Source organism: Epinephelus lanceolatus, chromosome 22, assembly GCF_041903045.1.
Source record: "Epinephelus lanceolatus isolate andai-2023 chromosome 22, ASM4190304v1, whole genome shotgun sequence".
Classification (NCBI taxonomy): Eukaryota; Metazoa; Chordata; class Actinopteri; order Perciformes; family Serranidae; genus Epinephelus; species Epinephelus lanceolatus.
In genome coordinates, this window is record NC_135755.1 from 5,028,719 (window position 1) to 5,054,430 (window position 25,712).

A 25,712-nucleotide genomic window follows, 5' to 3' on the forward strand; every position below is an offset into this window, starting at 1 on the left:
AAAACTATGAATGAACACATGTGGAGTTATGTACTTAACAAAAAAAGGTGAAATAACCGAAAACATGTTTTATATTCTAGTTTCTTCAAAATAGCCACCCTTTGCTCTGATTACTGCTTTGCACACTCTTGGCATTCTCTCCATGAGCTTCAAGAGGTAGTCACCTGAAATGGTTTCCACTTCACAGGTGTGCCTTATCAGGGTTAATTAGTGGAATTTCTTGCTTTATCAATGGGGTTGGGACCATCAGTTGTGTTGTGCAGAAGTCATGTTAATACACAGCCGACAGCCCTATTGGACAACTGTTAAAATTCATATTATGGCAAGAACCAATCAGCTAACTAAAGAAAAATGAGTGGCCATCATTACTTTAAGAAATGAAGGTCAGTCAGTCCGGAAAATTGTAAAAACTTTAAATGTGTCCCCAAGTGGAGTCGCAAAAACCATCAAGCGCTACAACGAAACTGGCACACATGAGGACCGACCCAGGAAAGGAAGACCAAGAGTCACCTCTGCTTCTGAGGATAAGTTCATCCGAGTCACCAGCCTCAGAAATGGCAAGTTAACAGCAGCTCAGATCAGAGACCAGATGAATGCCACACAGAGTTCTAGCAGCAGACCCATCTCTAGAACAACTGTTAAGAGGAGACTGCGCCAATCAGGCCTTCATGGTCAAATAGCTGCTAGGAAACCACTGCTAAGGAGAGGCAACAAGCAGAAGAGATTTGTTTGGGCCAAGAAACACAAGGAATGGACATTAGACCAGTGGAAATCTGTGCTTTGGTCTGATGAGTCCAAATTTGAGATCTTTGGTTCCAACCGCCGTGTCTTTGTGAGACGCAGAAAAGGTGAACGGATGGATTCCACATGCCTGGTTCCCACTGTGAAGCATGGAGGAGGAGGTGTGATGGTGTGGGGGTGTTTTGCTGGTGACACTGTTGGGGATTTATTCAAAATTGAAGGCACACTGAACCAGCATGGCTACCACAGCATCCTGCAGCGACATGCCATCCCATCCGGTTTGCGTTTAGTTGGACGATCATTTATTTTTCAACAGGACAATGACCCCAAACACACCTCCAGGCTGTGTAAGGGCTATTTGACCAAGAAGGAGAGTGATGGAGTGCTGCGGCAGATGACCTGGCCTCCACAGTCACCGGACCTGAACCCAATCCAGATGGTTTGGGGTGAGCTGGACCGCAGAGTGAAGGCAAAGGGGCCAACAAGTGCTAAACACCTCTGGGAACTCCTTCAAGACTGTTGGAAAACCATTTCAGGTGACTACCTCTTGAAGCTCATGGAGAGAATGCCAAGAGTGTGCAAAGCAGTAATCAGAGCAAAGGGTGGCTATTTTGAAGAAACTAGAATATAAAACATGTTTTCAGTTATTTCACCTTTTTTTGTTAAGTACATAACTCCACATGTGTTCATTCATAGTTTTGATGCCTTCAGTGAGAATCTACAAAGTAAATAGTCATGAAAATAAAGAAAACGCATTGAATGAGAAGGTGTGTCCAAACTTTTGGCCTGTACTGTATATATATGTATATATATATACATATATATACATATATATATATATATATATATATATATATATATATATATATATATATATATATATATATGTATGTGTGTATATATATATATATATATATATATATATATATATATATATATATATATATATATATATACATATATATACATATACATATATATATATATAAATATATATATATATATATATATATATATATATATATATCAAGGGCCTTGCTTTAGAGAGGTCGCCATCTTGCGCCGCCATGTATGTACGGTAGACTGAGCGGACAATCCAGCCAGCCAGAGAACGCGTTTTGCGTGTATAAATGAACCAACGAAGACAGCGGAAGGAAGGAAGAAGGAGGAAGAAACAGCAGAGTGTTAGTAGTCCGTCAATAGAGAGTAGTGAAAAGTTTTTTTAGTTATAAAGTTTGTGAATAGACCACACTTTCCACGCAACAGGAGAGAATGAACCCGAACCGTCATCTGCGAGGAAAAGAAGACGCAGCTTCACTCCTTGTGATGCACTCTCTGCAGCGCTTTCCCTCCTGATGATATATCTCCCCAACAATGGCAGCACCAAATCCCATTCTGTGCATTCAGCCTCTCTTCTCGCCCGCTCAGCATCAAACACATGGAGTTCCTCATCTGTATGCTCCGGCTCAAACAGGTATGGCTCTGGATCTGTGTCCGCTACAAGAAACTCTTCAAAATCGCGTTCAAAGTCGTCCATTGCAGCTACTATAGTCCGGAGATATTGCTAGGCTAAATAAACAGCTGAGCTCTGTTTACAGGCTACGCTGTCAGTCAGTGTGCGGGCTGGAGATTGGCGGAGCAGAGAGGGGAGGGGGGTCCCCCACTCAGCATGGTAAACGAGTATGTGTGTAAAGTTATGAAGTGTGTCTGTTACGCTAGAAGAGTCAGAGTTTGGGACGGAGTCTTTTACCCCCTGGAGTGTTACCGGAGTTTCTGGAGTGCTCAAATAAACTGGCCTTTTTCCCGAACGCTACTCTGGTCTCCTGCTCATGAGGGATTCATTACAATATCGTAACATGGCTTAGATTTCTAAATAAACATTCACCTCGTCGCTAGATAGACCTACTCCTGAAAAAGTCGTGCGCAAGGCTTTTTGTCCCTACGAGGCCACCGTCATTTACCCGACGGGAGGGGTGAGCGAGTGAGCCCTGCAATCTAGAATTTGACCACTGATGTCACTGTTTTCAACCCATTTTACACACTGGCCCTTTAAATATTCATCAGTATCATGACTCTGAAATAAAAATAAATAAAATACAAAATCAAACATGATTTTTTTGGCTTTTTATCTGTTGATGACAACAAGATGATATAGGGTGTTGGTTGAATTGGTTAGGCTGAGGCAAGAGGGGTGAGATTGGTTAAGTTTATGGTAAGAATGTCAGGGTAAGCCAATCAGAGGCAGAGTAAGGCAGGCCTATCCGTCGCCATCCTAGGATTCACAAATTCTCACGGAGGAAGAACTGCATGATTGAGTGGCAGCCAGAACAGAAGTTTGCTCCCACAGACCAGACCTGCAAGACCCACCATTCTCAGCTGAAAGTGTGTATCAGTCTTCTTGTGGTGTGTTTTATACAAGCACACACCTAAACTTTTACAGACACCTTTAGTTCATACATCACTTTTGACACAAGTACCATCTTTGGCTCCGAGCCAAGAATAAAAGGAGGAGTTGTAGCATACGAAGTAAACAGCCTAATCAAAGAAAACACCTTTACCCCCTGTCCACATCAGGAACTGAGTTGTGTGACTGTGAGACTCAAGCAGCTCTGAGGACCCTGACAGGAGATATAAGGAATGTCAGTGTTTTCCAGAGCAGCATTTTCCCACTACATGATGTCTTCAGGGAGATAAACGCTGGAAGATGACTTCGTGTTTTCAAGTTTTCTGGATTATCAATCAGAGATATTTGGTGTTTTCAATTTTGTGGCCATTTCCTGTAAATGATAGGAAATGAAACAGCTGTTATTGTTGTGCTGTTCCTGAAAGAGAAGAAAAGATTGTATGACAGCTGAGTTAATATTTGCAAACTATGGCCAAATATATGAGGACAACAGACAGTGTTTCTGCTGCTCTAACAGGCTTCAGGCTTCTGGTCTCAGTCTTCGACGAGGACCTATTGAACCTGCTGCAGGGATTTGCTCCCATTCAGATACAAAAGCATTACTGAGGTCGGCAGCTAATGTTGGTGACAAGTCCTGGCTCACAGCCAGCCTTGGAGGTCCTCAGGGGTCAGACCTGGGACCCTAATCAGACCAGACTGAAATTATACTACCAGGGCTATTGGAGTTGTTTTTTTACTGCTGCAGGTCTTTGGTGTATGACTCAGCATCTCTTCTATCAAAGTGGACTGGAATGATATGTGTGTACTTATCATCAGCTCTGATCACATCTTAATAAAAATAATCATCTTCCATCCGTTTCCCAGTCAGCTATAGAATGTTTCATGAATGTTAAAAGTGGAATATTTTATTGTGGGCAGATGTGTGTGTCCACATACTTTTGGCCATATAGTGTACAGTATATCTTCATGTGTGTGATGTGAGGTGATGTCAGACCTCTCCAGTGTTGCTGTAGACGGTGATCAGCAGTTCTTCTCCAGTGCCCCAGGACTTCTGGTTCTGCCACAGCAGGTCAGTGGGAGGACTCTTTCTGTCAGGATGATCTGAAGACCAGATCTGAAAAGAAGCAATGTCACAGGGTTTCAGGTGGACTACGATTGGATCATTGCAGTGCCAAAAAACATAATGAAGAAATACAGTGGACCTTTTCTTTTCTTATTTCAGTCACATTTGGTGATGTTTGAATCTGAGTTTCAGTCACAGTTGTTTTCATAAAAGATTATCAATCAATCAATCAATCAATTTTATTTAAAAAGCCCAATATCACGAATCACAATTTGCCTCACAGGGCTTTACAGCATACGACATCCCTCTGTCCTTATGACCCTCACAGCGGATAAGGAAAAACTCCCCCAAAAAACCCCTTTAACGGGGAAAAAAAAAACGGTAGAAACCTCAGGAAGAGCAACTGAGGAGGGATCCCTCTTCCAGGACGGACAGACGTGCAATAGATGTCGTACAGAACAGATCAGCATAATAAATTAACAGTAATCCGTATGACACAATGAGACAGAGACAGAGAGACAGAGAGAGAGAGAGACAGAGAGAGAGATGCAGGTAATAACAGTAGCTTACAACAACATTATTGAAAGTAATAATATTATAGTTATAGTTCTGGCTACTGTGGTACAATATGTTGAAAGTATGTATTAATATCTGGCAGTATACATGTGTGACAATAATCATATGTGTATAATAACAGTAGAAGTATGACTAATGACTAATGATGGCAGCAGCAGCAGGAGGCATCTGGCAGGACCACGGCAGCAGCACAACCACACACGTCACGCTGTCCAGGCACCGCTGTGATATGAGTTAATCTGAGAGACAGTGGAGCACAAAGGCTCCGGAGAAGAAGCCGAGTTAGTGACATCCAGAATGGCCGAGTTAGCAAGATGCAGTAATAGAATACGAGAGAGAGGGAGAGAGAGAGAGAAGGAGAGAAGGTGCCCGGTGTATTATAGGGGGGTCCTCCGGCAGACTAGGCCTAAGTCAGCCTAACTAGGGGCTGGTACAGGGCAAGCCTGAGCCAGCCCTAACTATAAGCTTTATCAAAGAGGAAAGTCTTAAGTCTAGTCTTAAATGTGGAGACGGTGTCTGCCTCCCGGACCGTAACAGGAAGATGATTCCACAGGAGAGGAGCCTGATAGCTGAAGGCTCTGGCTCCTGATCTACTTTTGGAGACTTTAGGGACCACGAGTAACCCTGCGTTCTCAGAGCGCAGTGTTCTGGTGGGATAATATGGCACTATGAGCTCTCTAAGATATGACGGAGCTTGACCATTTAGAGCTTTATAAGTTAACAGTAGGATTTTAAATTCACTTCTGGATTTTACAGGGAGCCAGTGCAGAGAAGCTAAAACAGGAGAAATATGATCTTGTTTCTTAGTTCCTGTTAGTACACGTGCTGCTGCATTCTGAATTAGCTGGAGAGTTTTTAAGGATTTACTAGAGCTACCTGATAATAGAGAGTTACAGTAATCCAGCCTTGAGGTAACAAAAGCGTGGACCAATTTTTCTGCATCTTTTCAGGTCAGGATAGGCCTAATTTTCGCAATATTACGCAGATGAAAAAATGCAGTCCGTGAGGTTTGTTTTAAATGAGAATTAAAAGACAAATCTTGATCAAATATTACTCCGAGGTTTCTTACGGTAGTGCTAGAGGCCAGAACAATGCCATCTAGAGAAACTATGTCATCAGATAAAGAGTCTCTGAGTTGTTTGGGGCCAAGAACAATAACTTCAGTTTTGTCTGAATTTAACATCAGGAAATTGGTGCTTATCCAGGTTTTTATGTCTTTAAGGCAGTTATGGAGGAAGAGTTGCATAAATAATAAAGGACATAAAGAAACAAAGAGAAAAAAATTAAACAAACGCAATAATAATAATTAAAAACTCACAGTGACAGTGTTTCCAGCCACGAGTATGAATGAGGAGGAAAATTTGTACACAGTGGGTTTTCTGTTGTTGACCTGTATATGCAATTCCCAGTCCTTCAATTCTTGGGCCTGCCAAAGGAACATGGAGCAGGAGAGAAAGGATGAGACAAAGAGATACTAATTTAATGTTCTATATGGGTCATTTCCACAAAATATCTACATGTAACATACAGTAGTTTGTACAGTATGTGACTCAGCATGTCAGAAGAGTTGTGCTTGAGTCCTGGCAGCATCACTATCTGGGTTTGAATGACCCGTTGGAGTATTCCTGTGTACACTTGGTTATTGTGTAGCTACAGAGCTTACTGTACATGCTAATATATAACTCACACAGTGTCTAGCTGCACATAGACAACATTACCTTATCGGACGTGTTGCTGAGACGAACATATTCGCCCTTCAGATCGACCTCATCCACAGTGATGGGTCCCGTTGCTGAATCCTGACTAGTCACGCAGATAATCTTCTCCTGGTACGTCTGAGAGCTCCCAAGCTCCAACATTTTGTTCGCCTCCACCTGAGAAAGAGACAACAACCTGGCAATAGAAGTCAAGAAGCCACAGGCTGATGCATTGAATCGACCCCCATTTAAAGTATAATTCTAAAACATGTTACATTAATCTGTTGCTCTAACAGTCTCTCCTTCAATCTGTCCACCAGATGTTGAACCTGCTGCAGGAACCTGCTCTCATTCATGTGCAAGAATATTACTGAGGTCCAACACTGATGTTGGGTGATTAAGTCTGGCTCGCAGTTGGTGTTCCAGTTCATATCAAATGTGTTAGATATGGGTTAGGGTCAAAACAGTAAGTTCTTCCGCATCAAAGTCGTGAAAGTCATTTATTCAAGGAACTGGCTTTGTACATGGGGACACTGTCGAGTTGAAACAGGAAAGGCTCTTCCTAAAACTGTTCTCACAATGTTGAAAGAACACTATAATCTACAGTGTTGTTTGCTGTAGCATTAAGATCTCCCTCAAAGGCAACTAAGAGGCCTTGACAAACCCCAGAAAAACAGACCTAGATCAAATGAACACTGAAGTAAGTGGACATGGATGCATGGCCACATACATTTGGCCATATAGCATATTTGTCAACATATGTGATGTGATGTGATGTGATGTCAGACCTCTCCAGTGTTGCTGTAGATAGTGACCAGCAGTTGTTCTCCAGTGCCCCAGGGTTTCTGGCCTGACCACACCAGGTCAGTAGAGCCCCCAAACCAGACACCACAACCATGAGCCCAGATCTGAAACAAGCAAACTTCACAAATTTACCATACAAGTAGATATTTACCACCATTTCACACAGTGTAATTTCTCCATTCAATGGCTGTTATTAGTGCTTATGAGCATCATACATATGAGTTAGAAGGGTCCTGCTACACTGACTAGTATGTTCAGAATGCAGTTATCAGCACAATAAGTGTCATCAGGAGCAGTGTTAGGTTTCACTTTCACAGTCATAAAAAACTCACATTAATAGTTGTCCCAGCCTTCAGTATGAATGAGGGCTTAAACTGGTATATGATGGGTTTTCTTTTGTTGATTCGTATATGTAATTCCCAGCCTCCCATTGGTTGGTCCTGCAGGAGGGAGATTCAGTGGGAGAGCGAAGATAAGACAAATATACACTAATTAAAATAATATTTTACATGTCTTTACAAAACATATTAAGTGTAACAGACAGTGGTTTATACAGTGTGTTGCCAGAAGTCTTTGTGGTTCTGTTTGGCCATGGCAGCATCACTGTCTGGACTACACTAGATCTAGATCTACACTTGCTTATTGTGTAGCTATAAAACATCCCCTCCATGCTCATATAGAACTGATAAGTGTTCATCCACACATAACAACATTACCTCTTCAGACTTGTTGCTCAGATGAACATATTTCCCCCCCAGGTCGACCTCATCCACAGTGATGTGTCTCTGGGCTGAGTCCTGGCTGGCCGGGCTGGTCAGGTTGTGATCCTGGGACAACACAACATACGTACGTTTACATGCACAGTTAAGTCAAGCTACAGTTATACCTTGACATAGCCATTTAATTTGACTACTGTCCTTATCCTAGTAAACAAGCATGGGAGGAAAATTGATTTATTGATTGAAGTAAGACCGACTCCTCTACGATAGGTGGAGATATGCCCCCTTTCAGCTTGTTAATACTGGACATTTTTCCTGTTGACCTATTACGTCACAGACCAAACAATGGACAAACAAGTTAGCTACGGTTAGCTAGCAGCTAACTGGTACCATGGTGGACAACTTTACAGCAGTGCTCATTTTGCCCTTCTAAAAAGTCACGTCTCTGGATGTAGATTTCTCCATGTTGTTACCAAAGTGACCTTATGTGTTTCTGTATGAGTGTGCAGATGTTTGTGATGCTGGTCGTGTTTGGGGCACTGTGTCCTTACCTGATCATTGTTCTCTGGCAGATCTTGATTGTTGTCACCTGCAGAAGGTTGTTGGATGTTCTCCAGCTAAAAGACAGACAGATGAATTTTAACCCAAATGTCCTTTGATCTGATGACATGTCTCAGTAGTCTGCTACTAAAATTGCATTTATTTGGATTATCATCTGCTGTGTATCTGTAAATGGTGTTCACAGGATCTTTTACATCCCACATCCCAAATGATTCATTCATTTTCCAGAACCGCTTATCCAGGTACAGGATTGCAGGTGTGCTGGAGCCTATTACAGCTGTCATTGGGTGTGAGGCACAGTACACCCTGGACAGGTGGCCAGACTATCACAGGGCTGGCGCATAGAGACGGACAGCAAGTCGCACCTACAGGCAATTTAGAGTCACCAATAACCTAACATGCATGTTTTTGGACTGTGGGAGGAAGCTAAATGACTTGCAGAAAACCCAGGCTGACACAGGGAGAGCATCCAAGCTCCACACAGAACCGCCCCAACATGCCGGTGGATTCCAACTAAGAACCATCTTGCTGTGAGGCAACAGTGCTAACACATGGCGCATGAGTAAATCTTTTAGTCAATCTTTATCTCTTTACTGTAGCATGTGAATATGCATTTTATATGCAAAAAAGAGTGAATCCCCCACCCCCCCATGAATTTGCCATCTACATCTACTAAGAGATGTATCTTTTTTGTTGATGTTCACCTTTTGGTTCATGGTCTGCTGGTTGTTCTCCATCCTCTGATTCTCATCCTGGAGCTGCTGGACTTCAGCTTGATTGTCTTCAGTCTGGGATAAAAGATGACAGACATGTTTTATTATTGAGGCTTATTTAAGTAAGTAAACTACAACATAGCGAGAGTGATGAAGAAACAATAAAGAATGTAAAAAGGCTGATTTCTGTGGGTTTTATTGTTAGTTTTGGGTCTTGGTATGAAACAGGACTCTGTTCTGGTCTCAGTCTGAACTTCAACTTGACTGGGTTTTGGATGCTACTTGGCATCAACTAACATTAACAGGTAATATCACTATTTTCATGGTGGCACAATGACGAGTGCAAGCAGCACCATAAATGTTTGGTATTTTCCTGATCTTGAAATTTGCTTTGTCCTTCGGCAGTGGTGTCGTGTAGGGTATACACAGGTATTTGGGGTATACACACCTATCAGCCATAAATCCACTGGAATACGTAGGAGAATAAACCCACCTCCTCCATGGTAACTTACCATCTTCCTTATAGTATACCCACCTCATCAACTACACCACTGTCCTTCGAGGTCTGAGCTTCCTTCTCAGCTTCCTCCTCGCTCTGCTGCTGCTGGAGATGTTGCTTATGTTTCAGCTTCTTTAACTGAGAGAGAGATGAACAGAGACAAGATGCAAGTCAGGATTTTATTAGGGCATGTGAATTAAGACACAGCAAAAAATACACAACAAAAATGAAGTACACCTGAAAAAGTAGAAAAATCTCAGCTATTTAAAGCGACTGGTTTTCCTATTGCATTGGAAAATACAAACAAGTCTTTCACCAAATTATTTTCAAAGTCAAGTCTTTCAGTTTAAACAGCTCTAAGTCAGCTGTGATTCATCCTGCCTGCAGTAACCCAAATTTCCCTCCTCTCCTGTCATGACTTTGACGACATTATCAATTTAAACATGCTCTTCTCTTGATCATAAAAGATTATCATTTTCCTGACCTTTAAACTCAGTTTGCCTGACAGTGTGGTGTTTTGTTGTTCAGCAGGGAGCACATGGGGCATCTGGACCTCATCCTCTTTGGTGTGCAGCTCCTCTTCCAGGGTCTTCACTCTTTTCTCAGCCTCCTCCCTCCTCTGCTGCTCCTCCAGGAGCTGCTCAGACAGAGGAGAGAGACCAACAGACAAACAATGGAACACTTTTTCAACATTCATTTCTATCCCTATTGTAGTAATAAACTGTCAAAAAAAATAACAACATACTGGTTTTGGTGTTATGTATTCACATCTTGCCACTCTGCACCATCCAGATTTTTATATTTTATTTGTCATGCTTTGCTTCACTGTGATTGGCTCTGCTTCTTTCTGAGCTATGATACCAGTGATGTGACTGGCTGAGAGTGCGTTTATTATTCATCACAACCTCCTCCTTCACCTGGCCCTTTTGCACTTTGCACAGCTGCACCTGTATATACAACAACAGCAACAACAAAAAGCGAGTGTGCATGGAGACAGCTACACAGCTCATGCTCCCACGACGTATCACTTCGCCCTGTGGTTGTGCTTGTGACAATAAAAAAAGAGATCTATAAGTGAACCCAAAGTCAGTGCATTCTCTTTTTATTTTAGTATTATTTATTATCTATTATTCTATTTCAGTATTATTTCCTTGTGCTTGCCTGGTTATTCAATCATTACTGTGCATTTTATTGTTGTGTTTTTATGTATAAAGCACTTTGTAATGTTAGTTTCAAGTGCTAAACAAATAAACTTTGTTATAATTTTTCTTTTTGCAATGACCATTTTAAATATGTAAATGAACTCCTCTTGAAGTGGAGAATCTGAAAACAAACAAACAGATAAAAGATGAAAGAATCTGTTAAAAAGGAACAAATTATGAACCTCTTTAATCTTGTCATTCAGTTTCTGTTTCAGGTCCTGGACTTGTGTCTCAGCTTGCTCTCTCCTCTGCTGCTCGTTCTCAAGCGTCTGCTTGGTGGTTATCTTCCAGTTAAACTGAGAGATGAGAGATATGAAAACAACACAATAAGACATGTTTCTGGAAGTCAAATGAGTGAAGACAACACATAGTGACATTTATAAAAACACTAGGACCATGTTCAAAATATAATTATATGCTGGAACTAGACATTCATTTAAATTATAAATCAACAGTTTTCTTATTTGAAGTTTAACTATAAAACAGTCTTTGATAACAGATCTTAAATACTCAATGCGGCATCCTGATACACAAAATAATGGTTATATTGAAATAATAGAATTACTTGGCTATGTTGATTTTTACTTTCTACAGGACACAGGTGTGTATTATTGCATTTAAAATCTATACCTTAAATACTTACCAAAGACACAGATTGAGCAGCTTTGTTTTCCTCCAACTGGTGTGAAGAAGACAGAGGTAAAGAGAGACATGTTCTGTTATTAAGGCTTGTCAGTAAATATACAACACACTGAGACATAAATCAGAATCGAACTTGAGAACTGGATCCCATTTTCTTGTAGCAAATCACTTTAAAGGGTCCAACTTGGTTTCTAAGAACTTTACACATTTTCCAAAACAGCCCTGTATTAGGAAACAGCTGCCTTTGGAAACAAGGAAGAAAAGGATGTTTAAGAGAAGGTGAGAGATTAATTTAAAGTGACAAACCTCCCTGGTCTTGGTCTCTAGCTCCTCCTTCAGGTTCTGCAGTTGTTGCTGGACTTCAGCTAGTTTACTTTCAAACTGGAAGGAGAAAGAGAATCATGAATATTTAGTATAGTGTATTTATACTACAAGAAAAGTAAAGTAAAGTGATGAACAGGAATTCATCAGCATTCTTTTTAAATGTGGCATTTAGTTTGGTTACGATGTGCAAAATGACTTCAATCAATGTAGTCTCAGTCTGGACTTGGTCAGATTCTCTCTTTGAATGACTTTATTTTGCGAAATGGTCTCTACGATCTACTGTACGTTTGATCGTGTCTACAGTATAGATGACATAAAGAAGGTGACTTCAAACTGAAATCAGTGTATAAGATGAACCTCAGTCCTCTTGGTCTCCAGCTCCTCTTTCAGGGTCTGAACCTCCCTCTCTGCCTCCTCCCTCCTCTGCTGCTCCTCCTGAATGTCAGAGAGATGAGAGACGAACAGAGACATGATGTGATTTTTATCAGGGCAGGTTAATAAAGATACACAATGAGACACGTATAAAAAAGCTTACCTCAAGTCTGATTGGTATCAAAGATACTTTTGGAGGGGACTGTAAATGTATGTATGTAAACTTTTAACAGAATTATTCAGAAGTTGTCATTGAGTTTGTCCCATTTTAGGTCTGCAGTGGTTTATATTGGTTTCAGTAAAGCGTTCCTCACATTTCAAGTCCCAGTTTTATCTTCAGCTGCCATTTCAAGACACCAAATGTTTGTCACTGTCAGATGAAAACTTTTGAGAATTACAAATTCTCCAGGTGAAAACATTTGGGGCTCTAGTTTTGCAGACTGGGTGAGGCGGGGGCGCAGCGCACCTGCGCTTCGCCAACTGGGTTTGGCCAGGCGGATTTTGTAAGTTTGGCACACCGTGCGCCCTGGCGCAGCCACTCCTCTTTCCCACCTCCGTCCCTCCTACCTGCACAAGTCGGAAAGAGGGAGGAGAGAAGGCGTGGAGTGGGTTTTACACACATCACACCAATCAAATGTGCCCCTCTCCTCGCCCTTAAATGCGCCACGTGAAGGCGTAATGAGAGTTTACTCAATTCGCCATGGCAGAAGAGAGCAGCAGCGTCAGACGGCCAAACTTCTCCCAGGAGGAAACTGATGTTTTGGTCCGGGAGGTCCAAGCTCACAGTGTCCAAATATACGGAACTGCGAGCAGACCTCCACGGGCTGATGATGCAAAGGTAGCCTGGGAGGAGGTCACCACAATTGTAAATCAATGTTGCGTTTCTCTCTTTCTCTCTCGCAGTCTCACTCTATTTCTTTTCTTTTGGCTTTTCTAAGATGACAGATGCTGAATATATACTCCCTATCTGATGCTGTGGCTGTTTGTGGTTGGCTGAGAGGGATGTGAACTCATTAGTTTGCAGCTGTGTTGATCAAATCAGGTTGGGTTTCCATTACGCGTGCCAAACGTGCCAAACGGTGCCAATCCCCTTTGATCTGACATCAGATGTGACGGGACAGTCAATATAGAGATACATTTATGTGCTGATTGCAGATAGTTGCATTGAATAGTGGTTTTCTGGGTATTTATTGCATCGTTAATGTGCCTGATATTCTGGAAACCTGCCTGTGAGGTTTTGGTGACGTGTGCGCACTGTCCGCCGGTCAGCCAAACTTCCCCTACACTGGCTGAGCTCTCCCTGCGCTGACAGTGGACCTGGTTTCAGCTGGCGAGCTTTTAACGCACCTTCGGCGAAGCCTTTTGGCACGAAACTGTCACTGCGCCAAGCTGGATCTGTCGACACCTCCCCCTGCTGCGCCGCCACACCCATCTCAGCGCACCTCGGTCTGCCAAACTACCAAACTGAGCGCGCCTCGGGTTGCGCTGCTCGAAACTAGCTCTGTACGGTGTTCGCCACCCTGCGCTGCCCTTGGTCTTACTCTGTGTTTTCCCTTTGTTCAGATTCTTTTAGTCCCTTGTCATCTTGATTCTTTTGGAAGCACAAATCCTGTTTTTTGATGTAAATGTTTCTTTCCTTCTTGTTTGACACAAATTTTACTTTTGCTGCTCTTGTTTTTTCCTCCTCCTTTACTGAAAGTAATGTTCTTTATCTTTACTTACGTGTTTGCTCTCTTCCTTCCCTTTTCCCTTGAGAGGCTTTATTTCTTCCTCACTGTGGCCTCTCTTGGTCTCTGTGTAAAAACAACAAAGGCAGGAGACTTATATCACAAGACACTTTCTTCTTTCTTATTTACTTCCATTTTGGGGAAACACAGTGCAGAATCATTTGAGTCTCAAATGATGTATTAAATAGGTAATAAAAATAAAACACCTGACAAGCTGACTTATTGGAAATAAATGTGGATATACAATCACATTTCTCTCTCATTCCATGATCCAAAGTGCTGGTATTTTGATAAGGAAGGGAGATTTCATGTACATAGTTACATCTTTAATATTACTTGACATTAATAAAGCACTGCTAGTTTGTGACTTACTGATTATGTTTTGTCTCCATTTCCACACAACAAAGAGAAGTAACAGAATAATCAGGACACACACAGCTAAACTAACAGCCAAGCCAGTTGTGACAGAAGAGTGAGTGGACTGGACCTGAAAGAAATCATCTGAAATAATAAAAGAAATTATTATGTAATTTACATAAAACTGGACCTCTGCTATGTGAAACTAATACAGTGATTTTATCGTACAGTTTAAAAATCATGTTAACCTGGAACCTGGATGTGTGTCTCTGTGGTCTGGTTGATGTTCCTCTGTTGGACTCTACAGGTGAAGCTGTTGCTGTGTCTCTTCTCCACAGTCACTCTGCTGCTGACAGTATAGAGGTCATCAGGACCTCTGACTGTCTCTGTAGGTCCAGCAGAGAGGAGCTTTCCCTCACCGTCCAGCCACAACACCTCAGGCTCTGGATACCAGCCTGCAGACTCACACTGTAACACCACTCCGCTTGTGGCTTTATCAATCCCTGCTAAAGTTATGCATGGTGAGGAGACGGCACCTGATGATGAGCGAAAGGAAAAATGCACAACAATGCAATTATTGGAAGTGACAGCTCATACGTACAAGTCCTGAATTCTGAGCTGCAAATGGCTTTTGTGTCAAAAGAGTGTCTTCTAAATAACCTCCCTACTTTTAGTATTTAAGATATGTTCATCTTTTTTCTGGAGGTAGAGACACTGAGCTAAACATGCACCATGAACACATACATTATGAACTTACCAACAACTAGTTGAACAAAAGTTTGTCTTTCCCCTGCTGGAATAAAACATCTGTATGTTCCGTGATCAGAGAGTTTGACTTTGGACAGTCTCAGTGAAATGTTTCCAAACTTCAGCTCATCGACGAACAGTGATGTTCTTCCCTCAAAGGACTTGTGTTTTTTACCCACAAGTTCCTGTTCAGAACGCCACACGTAGACAAACCTGGGGTTCAGGTCAGGTCTCGTCCACTCCAACGTCAAGCCAGCAACATCTTCTGCAGGCTCCAGACGACATGGCAAAATGATGTCATCACCAAGTGTTGCTACTATTGGCTGAGAGGAGCCAATCAGCTGAGACTGACCTGGAAGACAAATGTCTGTTTTAATGTTCACAGAGGAAGTACATTTGCTCAACTCTGTGAGGCTTCACCCACTCCTGTAAGACACAGCATTAGTAACACAGAATATTGTCTTCACACAGCAGTGACGTCTGTATTAAAACATAACTGGGACTCTTTCTTGTCAACACTTTAGCCTTCATTGATTGAAGGCAGACAGGAAACATGCAGTTCTGGTGGTCACCCCATAGTTTTGACTTATCAGTGACATAATAGTGACCTATGAGGATGTATCTGTGTGTGAGTTACCTCTACAGGAGTGTGTTAGGAGGAGATGGAAAACCAGAACACTGAGGGGTCTGAGATGAGATTTAAGGGGCCTTTCATCTGTGTGGAAGAGCATCATGGAGTGCTGAAAATGAACAGCAAACAGTGACGAAGGTGTTACGTTTCAGGGAAAAAGGCTTTTCAGTGGTTCTCAATGTTAAAAATTTTACTTTAAGAATTATATTATTCATCTAAAAATTATTTTATTAATTAATTAATACATTTTAAAACATGCCATCATGTCTGTATATGTCCTGTTCACCTTTCCTTCTTTCTCTGTGGTGACAACTCTTTTACAAATATTGACAGAGTCATGACATCATACTTTCACTTCTGGTGTATGTTTTTTTCTCCTCTGTGAGTCTGTCTGAACTTCTTTCAGTAAAACTCACATTTTACCACACATGTCACGTTTGTAGCTTAACACATTCAAACATCCCATAGTGAATTAAAAGGTGTTTTGAGCTTTGAAGCTTGTTTAATCATTTTGTTACACTTCAGCCTTTTCTATGTTACAAAGTCCAGGGTGTTCGGTACATTCATCACAGTACAGACTCTCTGTCACAGTTTGGTGTTAAAACAAACAGGTGTCTTGATTAGAAAAGACTCAGCATGCAGACACTGTTTTCAGAAAGTTTCTGATTTTTTTTTAGATTAAATGTGAAACAAAGACCACATACCTGCTGAATGCTGCGCGTCTCAGTCAGCTCACCTGACAACGTGGCTACAGTCTGTAAATCATTAATAAGCTCCCGACCTTTACTTACTTTGTTTCATCAGCAGCTCAGTGCGGTTATAAAGGCTTGATAAATGTAAGTGTAAATGTGTCTCACTGTTGCAACATTCATCAGCAACAAACTCAACATTCAGGCCATATTAATACACAGGCCTTCTGGTTCAACAGTTTAAAATGAATGATAATAACGATAAGAAGAAGAAGAGGAGAAGAAGATAAAATGCATTGTCAGAATCAAACCGGACATGACTGGATGATGACACACAGATGAATGAAAAATTAAAAAATTAGAAAAATTAAGGGAACACGTAAATCACACGTCAGATCTTAATTAGTAAATAATTCAAGTGTAAAATCTTTACTGATGTACATTGTCTAATTTGTGGACAACAAAATGACATAACAGCGGTCAGTTGAAACCAAAGTCATCAACCCACTGAGGGCTGGATTCAAAAACACACCGAAAATCAAAACACAAAAAATTAAATCACAGGCTGATTCAACGTTTGTGAATTTCATCACATCAACTCATCATGTGATTCAGTAGTGTGTACGGCCCCCACCTGCCAGTAGACAATCCCAAAAATGGCATATTCCTGATGAGTGGGCAGATGGTGTCCTGGGGGATCTCCTTCCAGACCTGGATCAGGGCGTCAGTGAGCTCCTGGACAGTCTGTGGTGATACTTGGTGGCGTCTGATGCACCGATACATAACGTCCCATAGGCAGTGATGGCCAAATGAAGCCTCATGAGCCACTTTCTTTACTTTCTGACAACACCAGATGGCGCTCCTGGTTTAAAGATAAAGGCTGAAGGACTGGCAATGAAATGTGCTTTCAAACCAGGGGCCTCTGCACCAGGAGGAACCCAAGGCCCTCGGCACCAGGAGGAACCCAGGGCCCACTGCACCAGGAGGAACCCAGGGCCCACTGCACCAGGAGGAACCCAGGGCCCACTGCACCAGGAGGAACCCAGGGCCCTCTGCACCAGGAGGAATCCAGGGCCCTCTGCACCAGGAGGAACCCAGGGCCCACTGCACCAGGAGGAACCCAGGGCCCACTGCACCAGCAGGAACCCAGGGCCCACTGCACCAGGAGGAACCTAGGGCCCACTGCACCAGGAGGAACCCAGGGCCCACTGCACCAGGAGGAACCCAGGGCCCGCTGCACCAGGAGAAACCAAGGGCCGCTGCACCAGGAGGAACCCAGGGCCTGCTGCACCAGGAGGAACCCAGGGCCCTCTGCACCAGTAGCAACCCAGGGCCCACTGCACCAGGAGGAACCCAGGGCCCACTGCACCAGGAGGAACCCAGGGCCCGCTGCACCAGGAGAAACCAAGGGCCTGCTGCACCAGGAGGAACCCAGGGCCCTCTGCACCAGGAGGAATCCAGGGCCCTCTTCACCAGGAGGAACCCAGGGCCCTCTGCACCAGGAGGAACCCAGGGCCCACTGCACCAGCAGGAATCCAGGGCCCACTGCACCAGGAGGAACCCAGGGCCCGCTGCACCAGGAGGAACCCAGGGCCCTCTGCACCAGGAGGAACCCAGGGCCCTCTGCACAAGGAGGAACCCAGGGCCCACTGCACCAGGAGGAACCCAGGGCCCACTGCACCAGCAGGAATCCAGGGCCCACTGCACCAGGAGGAACCCAGGGCCCGCTGCACCAGGAGGAACCCAGGGCCCACTGCACCAGGAGGAACCCAGGGCCCTCTGCACAAGGAGGAACCCAGGGCCCACTGCACCAGGAGGAACCCAGGGCCCACTGCACCAGCAGGAATCCAGGGCCCACTGCACCAGCAGGAATCCAGGGCCCACTGCACCAGGAGGAACCCAGGGCCCGCTGCACCAGGAGGAACCCAGGGCCCTCTGCACCAGGAGGAACCCAGGGCCCTCTGCACAAGGAGGAACCCAGGGCCCACTGCACCAGGAGGAACCCAGGGCCCACTGCACCAGCAGGAATCCAGGGCCCACTGCACCAGGAGGAACCCAGGGCCCGCTGCACCAGGAGGAACCCAGGGCCCACTGCACCAGGAGGAACCCAGGGCCCGCTGCACCAGGAGAAACCAAGGGCCCGCTGCACCAGGAGGAACCCAGGGCCCTCTGCACCAGTAGCAACCCAGGGCCTGCTGCACCAGGAGGAACCCAGGGCCCTCTGCACCAGTAGCAACCCAGGGCCCACTGCACCAGGAGGAACCCAGGGCCCACTGCACAAGGAGGAACCCAGGGCCCGCTGCACCAGGAGAAACCAAGGGCCTGCTGCACCAGGAGGAACCCAGGGCCCTCTGCACCAGGAGGAACCCAGGGCCCTCTGCACCAGCAGGAACCCAGGGCCCTCTGCACCAGGAGGAACCCAGGGCCCTCTGCACAAGGAGGAACCCAGGGCCCACTGCACCAGGAGGAACCCAGGGCCCACTGCACCAGCAGGAATCCAGGGCCCACTGCACCAGGAGGAACCCAGGGCCCGCTGCACCAGGAGGAACCCAGGGCCCACTGCACCAGGAGGAACCCAGGGCCCGCTGCACCAGGAGAAACCAAGGGCCCGCTGCACCAGGAGGAACCCAGGGCCCTCTGCACCAGTAGCAACCCAGGGCCTGCTGCACCAGGAGGAACCCAGGGCCCTCTGCACCAGTAGCAACCCAGGGCCCACTGCACCAGGAGGAACCCAGGGCCCACTGCACAAGGAGGAACCCAGGGCCCGCTGCACCAGGAGAAACCAAGGGCCTGCTGCACCAGGAGGAACCCAGGGCCCTCTGCACCAGGAGGAACCCAGGGCCCACTGCACCAGCAGGAACCCAGGGCCCACTGCACCAGGAGGAACCCAGGGCCCACTGCACCAGGAGGAACCCAGGGCCCGCTGCACCAGGAGAAACCAAGGGCCTGCTGCACCAGGAGGAACCCAGGGCCCTCTGCACCAGTAGCAACCCAGGGCCTGCTGCACCAGGAGGAACCCAGGGCCTGCTGCACCAGGAGGAACCCAGGGCCCTCTGCACCAGTAGCAACCCAGGGCCTGCTGCACCAGGAGGAACCCAGGGCCCTCTGCACCAGTAGCAACCCAGGGCCTGCTGCACCAGGAGGAACCCAGGGCCCTCTGCACCAGTAGCAACCCAGGGCCCTCTGCACCAGGAGCAACCCAGGGCCTGCTGCACCAGGAGAAACCAAGGGCCTGCTGCACCAGGAGGAACCCAGGGACCTCTGCACCTGGAGCAACCCATGGCCCGCAGCAGCAGAAGGAATCCAGTGCCCGCTGCACCAGGAGGAGCAGTCACATCTACATCAGTGGCAGGATGCCATTGGCTCCGTCGTGGATTGGAGAAGCTCTTCACGCGGGCAAGGATGTCCTTTAAGCCAGCCAAATCCAGATCCCTGGTCTTGAGGAAGGGGAAGGTGGATGTCAAATATCGCTTTCAAGTGGATAGAGCCCCAATCCCATCAGTGATCGAGAAGCCTGTGAAAAGTCTGGGGAAGATCTTTGATAGGACACTGACAGACACAACAGAAGTCCAGTCCACTCACAAGGAACTCAAGACCTGGCTGGCAGCAGCAGATATGTCAGCTCTCCCAGGGAAGTTCAAGGCATGGATCTATCAGCACGGGATCCTACCTAGACTTCTCTGGCCACTGCTGATTTAAGAAGTCCCAACATCCACCGTAGAAGGCTTCAAGAAAAGCATCAACCTTTGGAGGTGGCTCGGCCTGCCGAAGAGCCTCAGCAGTATTGCCCTTTACGGGCACACCAACAAGCTCCAGTTTCCATTCACCAGCCTAACAGAGGAGTTTAAGGTCACCAGTGCCAGGGAGGTGCTACTTTACAGAGACTCAGCGGACACCAGGGTTTCCTCTGCGGGCATTGCTGTGAAGACTGGTCGGAAGTGGCGGGCTCAGGAGACTGTTGAGCGTGCAGAAGCCAGGCTGAGGCACAATGTCCTGTGGCGGTCAGACGAGCGGGGCTAGGGACACACGCAAGACCACGCTTTGACAAAGCTCAGGGGAGAGAGAGGAGGCAGCTGATTCAAGGAGAGATCGAGCAGAGGTGGAGGAGGAGCGCTGCAGCAGGACAGTGGTCATGCGTCAGCAAGGAGCCTGGATGAACTGGGGTCAGGCATTGGCACGAAAGATCAACTGGACAGAGATCTGGAAGTGGGAACCAACAAGACTCGGATTTCTGATCCAGTTGGTGTATGATGTCCTGCCAAGCCCGTCTAACCTTTGGGGTCTTGCAGAAACTCCAGCATGCCCACTGTGTCAGGCAAGAGGTTCCCTGGAATACATATTGAACTGCTGCCCTAAAGCCCTGGGAGAGGGGAAGTATACATGGCGCCACTACCAGGTCTTGAAGGCAGTAGCTGATGCCATCTGCACAGGCATCCAGCAGACCAAACACCAGCTTCCAGCAAGGCGCAGCTTTGCCTTTGTCCGGGCAGGAGAGTGGCCTCCAGATCAGCTGAAGACCGCAACAGGCTTACTAGTCTTGGCTCGTGACTGGCAGCTGCAGGTGGACCTGGGGAGACAGTTGAAATTTCCAGAGCACATAGCCACAACAACACTCAGGCCAGATTTGGTTTTAACATCTGACTCATCCAAGCAAGTAGTGCTTCTAGAACTCACAGTCCCCTTGGAAGACCAAATTGAGGAGGCCCATGAGCAGAAGAAGGCAAAATACCAGGAGCTTGTGGAGATCTGCAGAGGAAATGGGTGGAGGGCCCACTGTGAACCCATTGAGGCGGGCTGCAGGGGATTCCCAGGGCAGTCTCTGTATCGTGCACTCGGCTCCTTGGTGTCAGAGGGTTGCAGGAAAGGAAAGCCACGAAGAACCCTCTTGTGCTTAAAACCCAAGACTAACAAACTGTATGTTGAACCAATGTGACTCTGGCTCCACTTTTTGCATCAACCTCCGAAACAAACTGAACAGGAAGAGGAAGTTGTCGCCTACGTACTTGAGTTGTATTTCAGTCTGATGCTCAGTCAGTCCGCAGCAAGACACCATGGAGGTCACAGCTCTCTGCTTCAGACTGTGTGAGTACTGAGTCTCAGCTTTTCTTATGTCTTTTACTAAGTTTTCCATCCAGTATATCGAACCATCTATGTCTGATATTTAACTTAGCTTCTTTCTTTATCCAGTGATGCTTGAATTCACTCTGCTCAACAGTTATGCTCAGAAAAGTGGTGAGTGACAAAAACTAAATAAATCCATTTAAAGAACCAAGGTTGAATACTGACCTCTTATTTTGTTCAGTTTAACATGATCGCACACTTTGCCAGTGAAAACCAGAATGTATTTTGCAAAAAGCCCAAATTTAATCTGTCGCAGTAATTTTGGCAATTCTGTTTTAACATAAACATCATATTTATCTAGTTCTGAATGTTTCTTTAGCGACACTACAATTTCTGCCTTGGTTTCAGATGCAGCTTTTCTTCGTATCACTCCAGACAGACTGCAGCACTTTAAATATGAGTCTGTGTCTTTTGACTGTGAAGGGCCTGACGGCTCGACTAAACTGAGAGTGATCAAGAACACTGAGGAGTTTGATCCAGCATGTCATATTACGCAGACATCATCAGGGTCCTCTTGCACTATTAGAAGAGTCTATCCATCAGACAGTGGAGAATACTGGTGTGAGACTGAAGGAGGAGAGAGAAGCAACAGTGTCAACATCTCTGTCACTGGTAAGGTTTTGCGAGAAGTATTTGCTTCATATCCACAACATTATTTTCTGAGATGAAATGAAAACATGTTGAGCTCAGAGGAGAGATTGATATCACCAAGTCCCACAAAGTCAGCAAACAAGTGTATTTCATCAAATTCAGCTGGTTCAGTGATCCTGGAAAGTCCTGTCCTCCCTGTAGAAGAAGGCAACAACGTGACTCTGACCTGCAGAAACAAGACAACTTCCTCAAACCTGACAGCTGGTTTCTACAAAGATGGCCTCCTCATCAGGAGCAGCTCTACAGGAGAGATGACCATCCACAGTGTTTCCAAGTCTGATGAAGGACTCTACAAGTGTCACATCTCTGGAGCTGGAGAATCACCAGAGAGCTGGATGGCTGTCAGAGGTGAGACATGACACTGTTAAAAATTAAAGCTAAAATTAGAATATTTATCTGCAGTGCTATTTATTGGTTATATTATATGATCTACTGGTGGTTCTTTAAAGAGCAGAACACAAACCCAACATATTTTTAATTTGTGCCAGAGTAAAGCTAAAGCATGGCATCACAGACAGTCTGTTACATACTGTTAATACTGTCATGTTTTACAGAAGATATACGCTCTTGTGTTGAAGCACTTCCCCTCCTCTAAATACCTGTTTTGACTGTTCTAATGGTGGCTCTGGTGCTGCTGCTCGGACTATGTTGGGACTATGGTGTATGCTAATAGCAGCGACTGTCAGACTTTCTCACACACAGAAAGAGGTTAAAAACCACAGACTCACTGATGCATGAACTATTTTTAATGGGCCAGTTGTCAGAGTTCTCGCTGTATGCAGGTCTGTGTTTAGTTTTAGACTCGACAGATGCTGCTGATAATTTGAGCCTCTCAGACACAAACATGAGAAAATGTATCTATTTAAAAGAGGTGTGCAGGAGGCCCTTGATATATATATATTGATAACTTAAAGTTAAAGGAAAACCTTTGTTGTTCAGCTGGTTCAGTGATCCTGGAGAGTCCTGTCCTCCCTGTGGAAGAAGGCAACAACGTGACTCTGACCTGCAGGAAGAAGATGTCTTCTTTACACCTGACAGCTGGTTTCTACAAAGATGGCCTCCTCATCAGGAGCAGCTCTACAGGAGAGATGACCATCCACAGTGTGTCCAAGTCTGATGAAGGACTCTACAAGTGTCACATCTCTGGAGCTGGAGAATCACCAGAGAGCTGGATGGCTGTCGGAGGTGAGTCACGACATAGTAAATAATGAAAGTAGCTAAAATTAGATTATTTATCTGCAGTGTTATGTATTGTTGAGGTTTTATTATATGATCTACTGATGGTTCTTTAAAGAGCAGAACACAAACCCAACATATTTTTCATTTGTGCCAGAGTAAAGCTAAAGCATGGCATCACAGACAGCCTGTTACATATTAACATACTGTTAATACTGTCATGGTGTTCCAGAAGATATACGCTCTTGTGTTGAAGCACTTCCCCTCCTCTAAATACCTGTTTTGACTGTTCTAATGGTGGCTCTGGTGCTGCTGATCGGACTATGTTGGGACTATGGTGTATGCTAATAGCAGTGCCTTTCAGACTTTCTCACACACAAAAGAAGATTTAAAACCACAGAGGCACTGATGCAGGAACTATTTTTAATGGGCCAGTTGTCAGAGTTCTCAGATTATGATTGTTTTGTGTTTAGTTTAGACTCTCAGACACAAACATGAGAAAATGTACGTATGTAAAAGAGCAGGAGGCTCTGTAAAAACAGCAATGGCTTGCATATATTGATAACTTAAAGTTAATGGAAAACCTTTGTTGTTCAGCTGGTTCAGTGATCCTGGAGAGTCCTGTCCTCCCTGTGGAAGAAGGCAACAACGTGACTCTGACCTGCAGGAAGAAGATGTCTTCTTTACAGCTGACAGCTGGTTTCTACAAAGATGGCGTCCTCATCAGGAGCAGCTCTACAGGAGAGATGACCATCCACAGTGTTTCCAAGTCTGATGAAGGACTCTACAAGTGTCACATCTCTGGAGCTGGAGGATCACCAGAGAGCTGGATGGCTGTCAGAGGTGAGACATGACACTGTTTAAAATGTCAGTGTTCAACTTGTGCTCCAGCAGCTCTCAGAGACAACCTGTTACATACTGTTAATACTGTCATGATGTTACAGCAGATATGTTCTCTTGTCTCTGCAGCTCATCACAGAGAGACTTGTCCCTGGTCAGACCTCTTCATACATGTCGTCCTCGTCTTAAGGACGGTGTTCACCATAGTGATGGTGCCTCTGCTGCTGCTGCTGGTGGGACTGCTGCACTGTGGGAAACTCAGAGTTACAGTTGCACAAACATAACTGATACTCATGTATAAAGGTAACATGTAGTTTGGCCATCAAGGTAATGAAGCAGTGAACCTCCCATCATGCGTTGGGTCTGGAAAACTTGGAAAGACAGAAACAAAAAACAATTTAAAAGCCATCACTGAGATTGTTTTAAATTGTATTTCTATCTGTTTTTACTTTTTTAAGAAGTCATGTACAGCTGTGAGGTGTCAAACTTCTCTTCATCACATGTTGATACTTGCAGCAGCTGTGAGACTTTCTCACACAGAAAAAGGTTCAAAACCACAGACAGCCTTTTGAAAAGCTGAAAGGTTTCTCATGTAGTTCTGTGTTTTATTTTAGACTCAACAGATGCTGGTGATGATTTCAGCTTCTTAGACACAAACCACACGAGAAGATATAAATATGTATGTCGATGAGGTGGCTATCTATCTATCTATCTATCTATCTATCTATACATACATGCAGACATACATAAAACAACACAGTGGGATTGTTAACAGTAATACAGTAGTGTTATGGAGCAGAGTGCAGAGGGTTCTGGTATAAATATGGAATTATAAGGTATGCAGTGATGCTCATATATTAATAGTAGGGTTGCAATGATAAAAGATTTTCATGGTACAATAACCTGATTAGAAAATACTGCGGTGTCACGTATCACAATATTACAGAAGTATTATTTCTAAGAGTCAGAATGACCCTTAAAGGAAAGGAAAGGTTGAACATTTATCGCTATAATTTAAACTTGAAACCATTTTTTTTATGAAAGTATGTGTAAAAACTCTTCCTTTTAAAAGATCTAAAATTAAGGTGAGATTTTTTTTCACTGTCATAGATACTGACACAGAAGTACACGATTTGATAACCATCAATTTTGAAATCATGGTATACCTTAAAGCTGTTACACTTCTGCAACTCTAGCTGATAACCTGGTGATTGGCGGTATCACAGTGTGCAGTTACCTGTAAATACTCATTAAAAAAAAAAAAAAAAAAAAAAAAAAAGATTGTGTGGTCTCAGTTGAGAAAAGTTTAACGGCATAACAACTTTTGCAAATCATCAAACAATGTACAAATGGCACTCTGTAAATACAAAATGGTTTCTCTTTTTAAAGTGTAAAGTTGTATCTCACTGACAAAAATAAATAAACATGTTTGGATGTTGATATTTGTGAATATTGT

At 44.5% G+C, this 25,712-nt stretch overlaps 2 protein-coding genes across 5 annotated transcripts; one reads left to right on the forward strand and one right to left on the reverse strand.

Moving 5' to 3' along the window:
• Positions 1-1,774: 1,774 nt before the first annotated feature.
• On the reverse strand, positions 1,775-17,530 carry LOC117245829 (uncharacterized). Of its 3 annotated transcripts, none has more exons than XM_078163865.1 (21): positions 17,103-17,530; positions 15,786-15,888; positions 15,159-15,500; positions 14,650-14,937; positions 14,417-14,545; positions 14,040-14,110; positions 12,303-12,380; positions 11,928-12,002; positions 11,623-11,658; positions 11,162-11,275; positions 10,262-10,414; positions 9,814-9,915; positions 9,270-9,353; positions 8,556-8,621; positions 8,002-8,112; positions 7,618-7,725; positions 7,270-7,389; positions 6,503-6,658; positions 6,103-6,210; positions 4,140-4,259; positions 1,775-3,518 (listed from the first exon to the last, which is right to left on the reverse strand). In XM_078163865.1, the coding sequence occupies exons 2-21, from the start codon at positions 15,880-15,882 to the stop codon at positions 3,477-3,479; spliced, it is 2,400 nt and encodes a 799-aa protein (XP_078019991.1). In that variant the 5' UTR covers positions 15,883-15,888; positions 17,103-17,530; the 3' UTR covers positions 1,775-3,476. The 3 variants fall into 3 exon arrangements, with proteins under 3 accessions (XP_078019991.1, XP_033465277.2, XP_078019992.1); XM_033609386.2 differs by lacking the exon at positions 17,103-17,530 and adding an exon at positions 16,484-16,979; XM_078163866.1 differs by lacking the exons at positions 8,556-8,621; positions 17,103-17,530 and adding an exon at positions 16,484-16,980.
• A 2,140-nt stretch (positions 17,531-19,670) lies between these two features.
• On the forward strand, positions 19,671-25,619 carry LOC144459626 (Fc receptor-like protein 5). 2 transcript variants are annotated; one of them, XM_078163924.1, is made up of 7 exons: positions 19,671-21,550; positions 21,656-21,700; positions 21,938-22,201; positions 22,382-22,588; positions 23,180-23,425; positions 24,014-24,259; positions 24,386-25,619. In XM_078163924.1, exons 1-7 carry the CDS (start codon positions 21,520-21,522, stop codon positions 24,538-24,540), a joined length of 1,194 nt encoding a protein of 397 aa, XP_078020050.1. In that variant the 5' UTR covers positions 19,671-21,519; the 3' UTR covers positions 24,541-25,619. The 2 variants fall into 2 exon arrangements, with proteins under 2 accessions (XP_078020050.1, XP_078020049.1); XM_078163923.1 differs by having other exon boundaries at positions 19,676-21,550; positions 22,343-22,588.
• Positions 25,620-25,712: the final 93 nt, after the last annotated feature.

Coding starts and splice junctions, on each gene's coding strand:
- LOC144459626 (XM_078163923.1), top strand. CDS start 21,520: ATGGAGGTCACAGCTCTCTGCTTCAGACTGT. Junction 21,551..21,655: donor AGCTCTCTGCTTCAGACTGT/GTGAGTACTGAG, acceptor TTCTTTATCCAG/TGATGCTTGAATTCACTCTG. Junction 23,426..24,013: donor GAGCTGGATGGCTGTCGGAG/GTGAGTCACGAC, acceptor TTTGTTGTTCAG/CTGGTTCAGTGATCCTGGAG.
- LOC117245829 (XM_078163865.1), bottom strand. CDS start 15,882: ATGATGCTCTTCCACACAGATGAAAGGCCCCTTAAATCTCATCTCAGA. Junction 14,546..14,649: donor GACACACATCCAGGTTCCAG/GTTAACATGATT, acceptor TTATTATTTCAG/ATGATTTCTTTCAGGTCCAG. Junction 14,111..14,416: donor ATGGAGACAAAACATAATCA/GTAAGTCACAAA, acceptor GTTTTTACACAG/AGACCAAGAGAGGCCACAGT.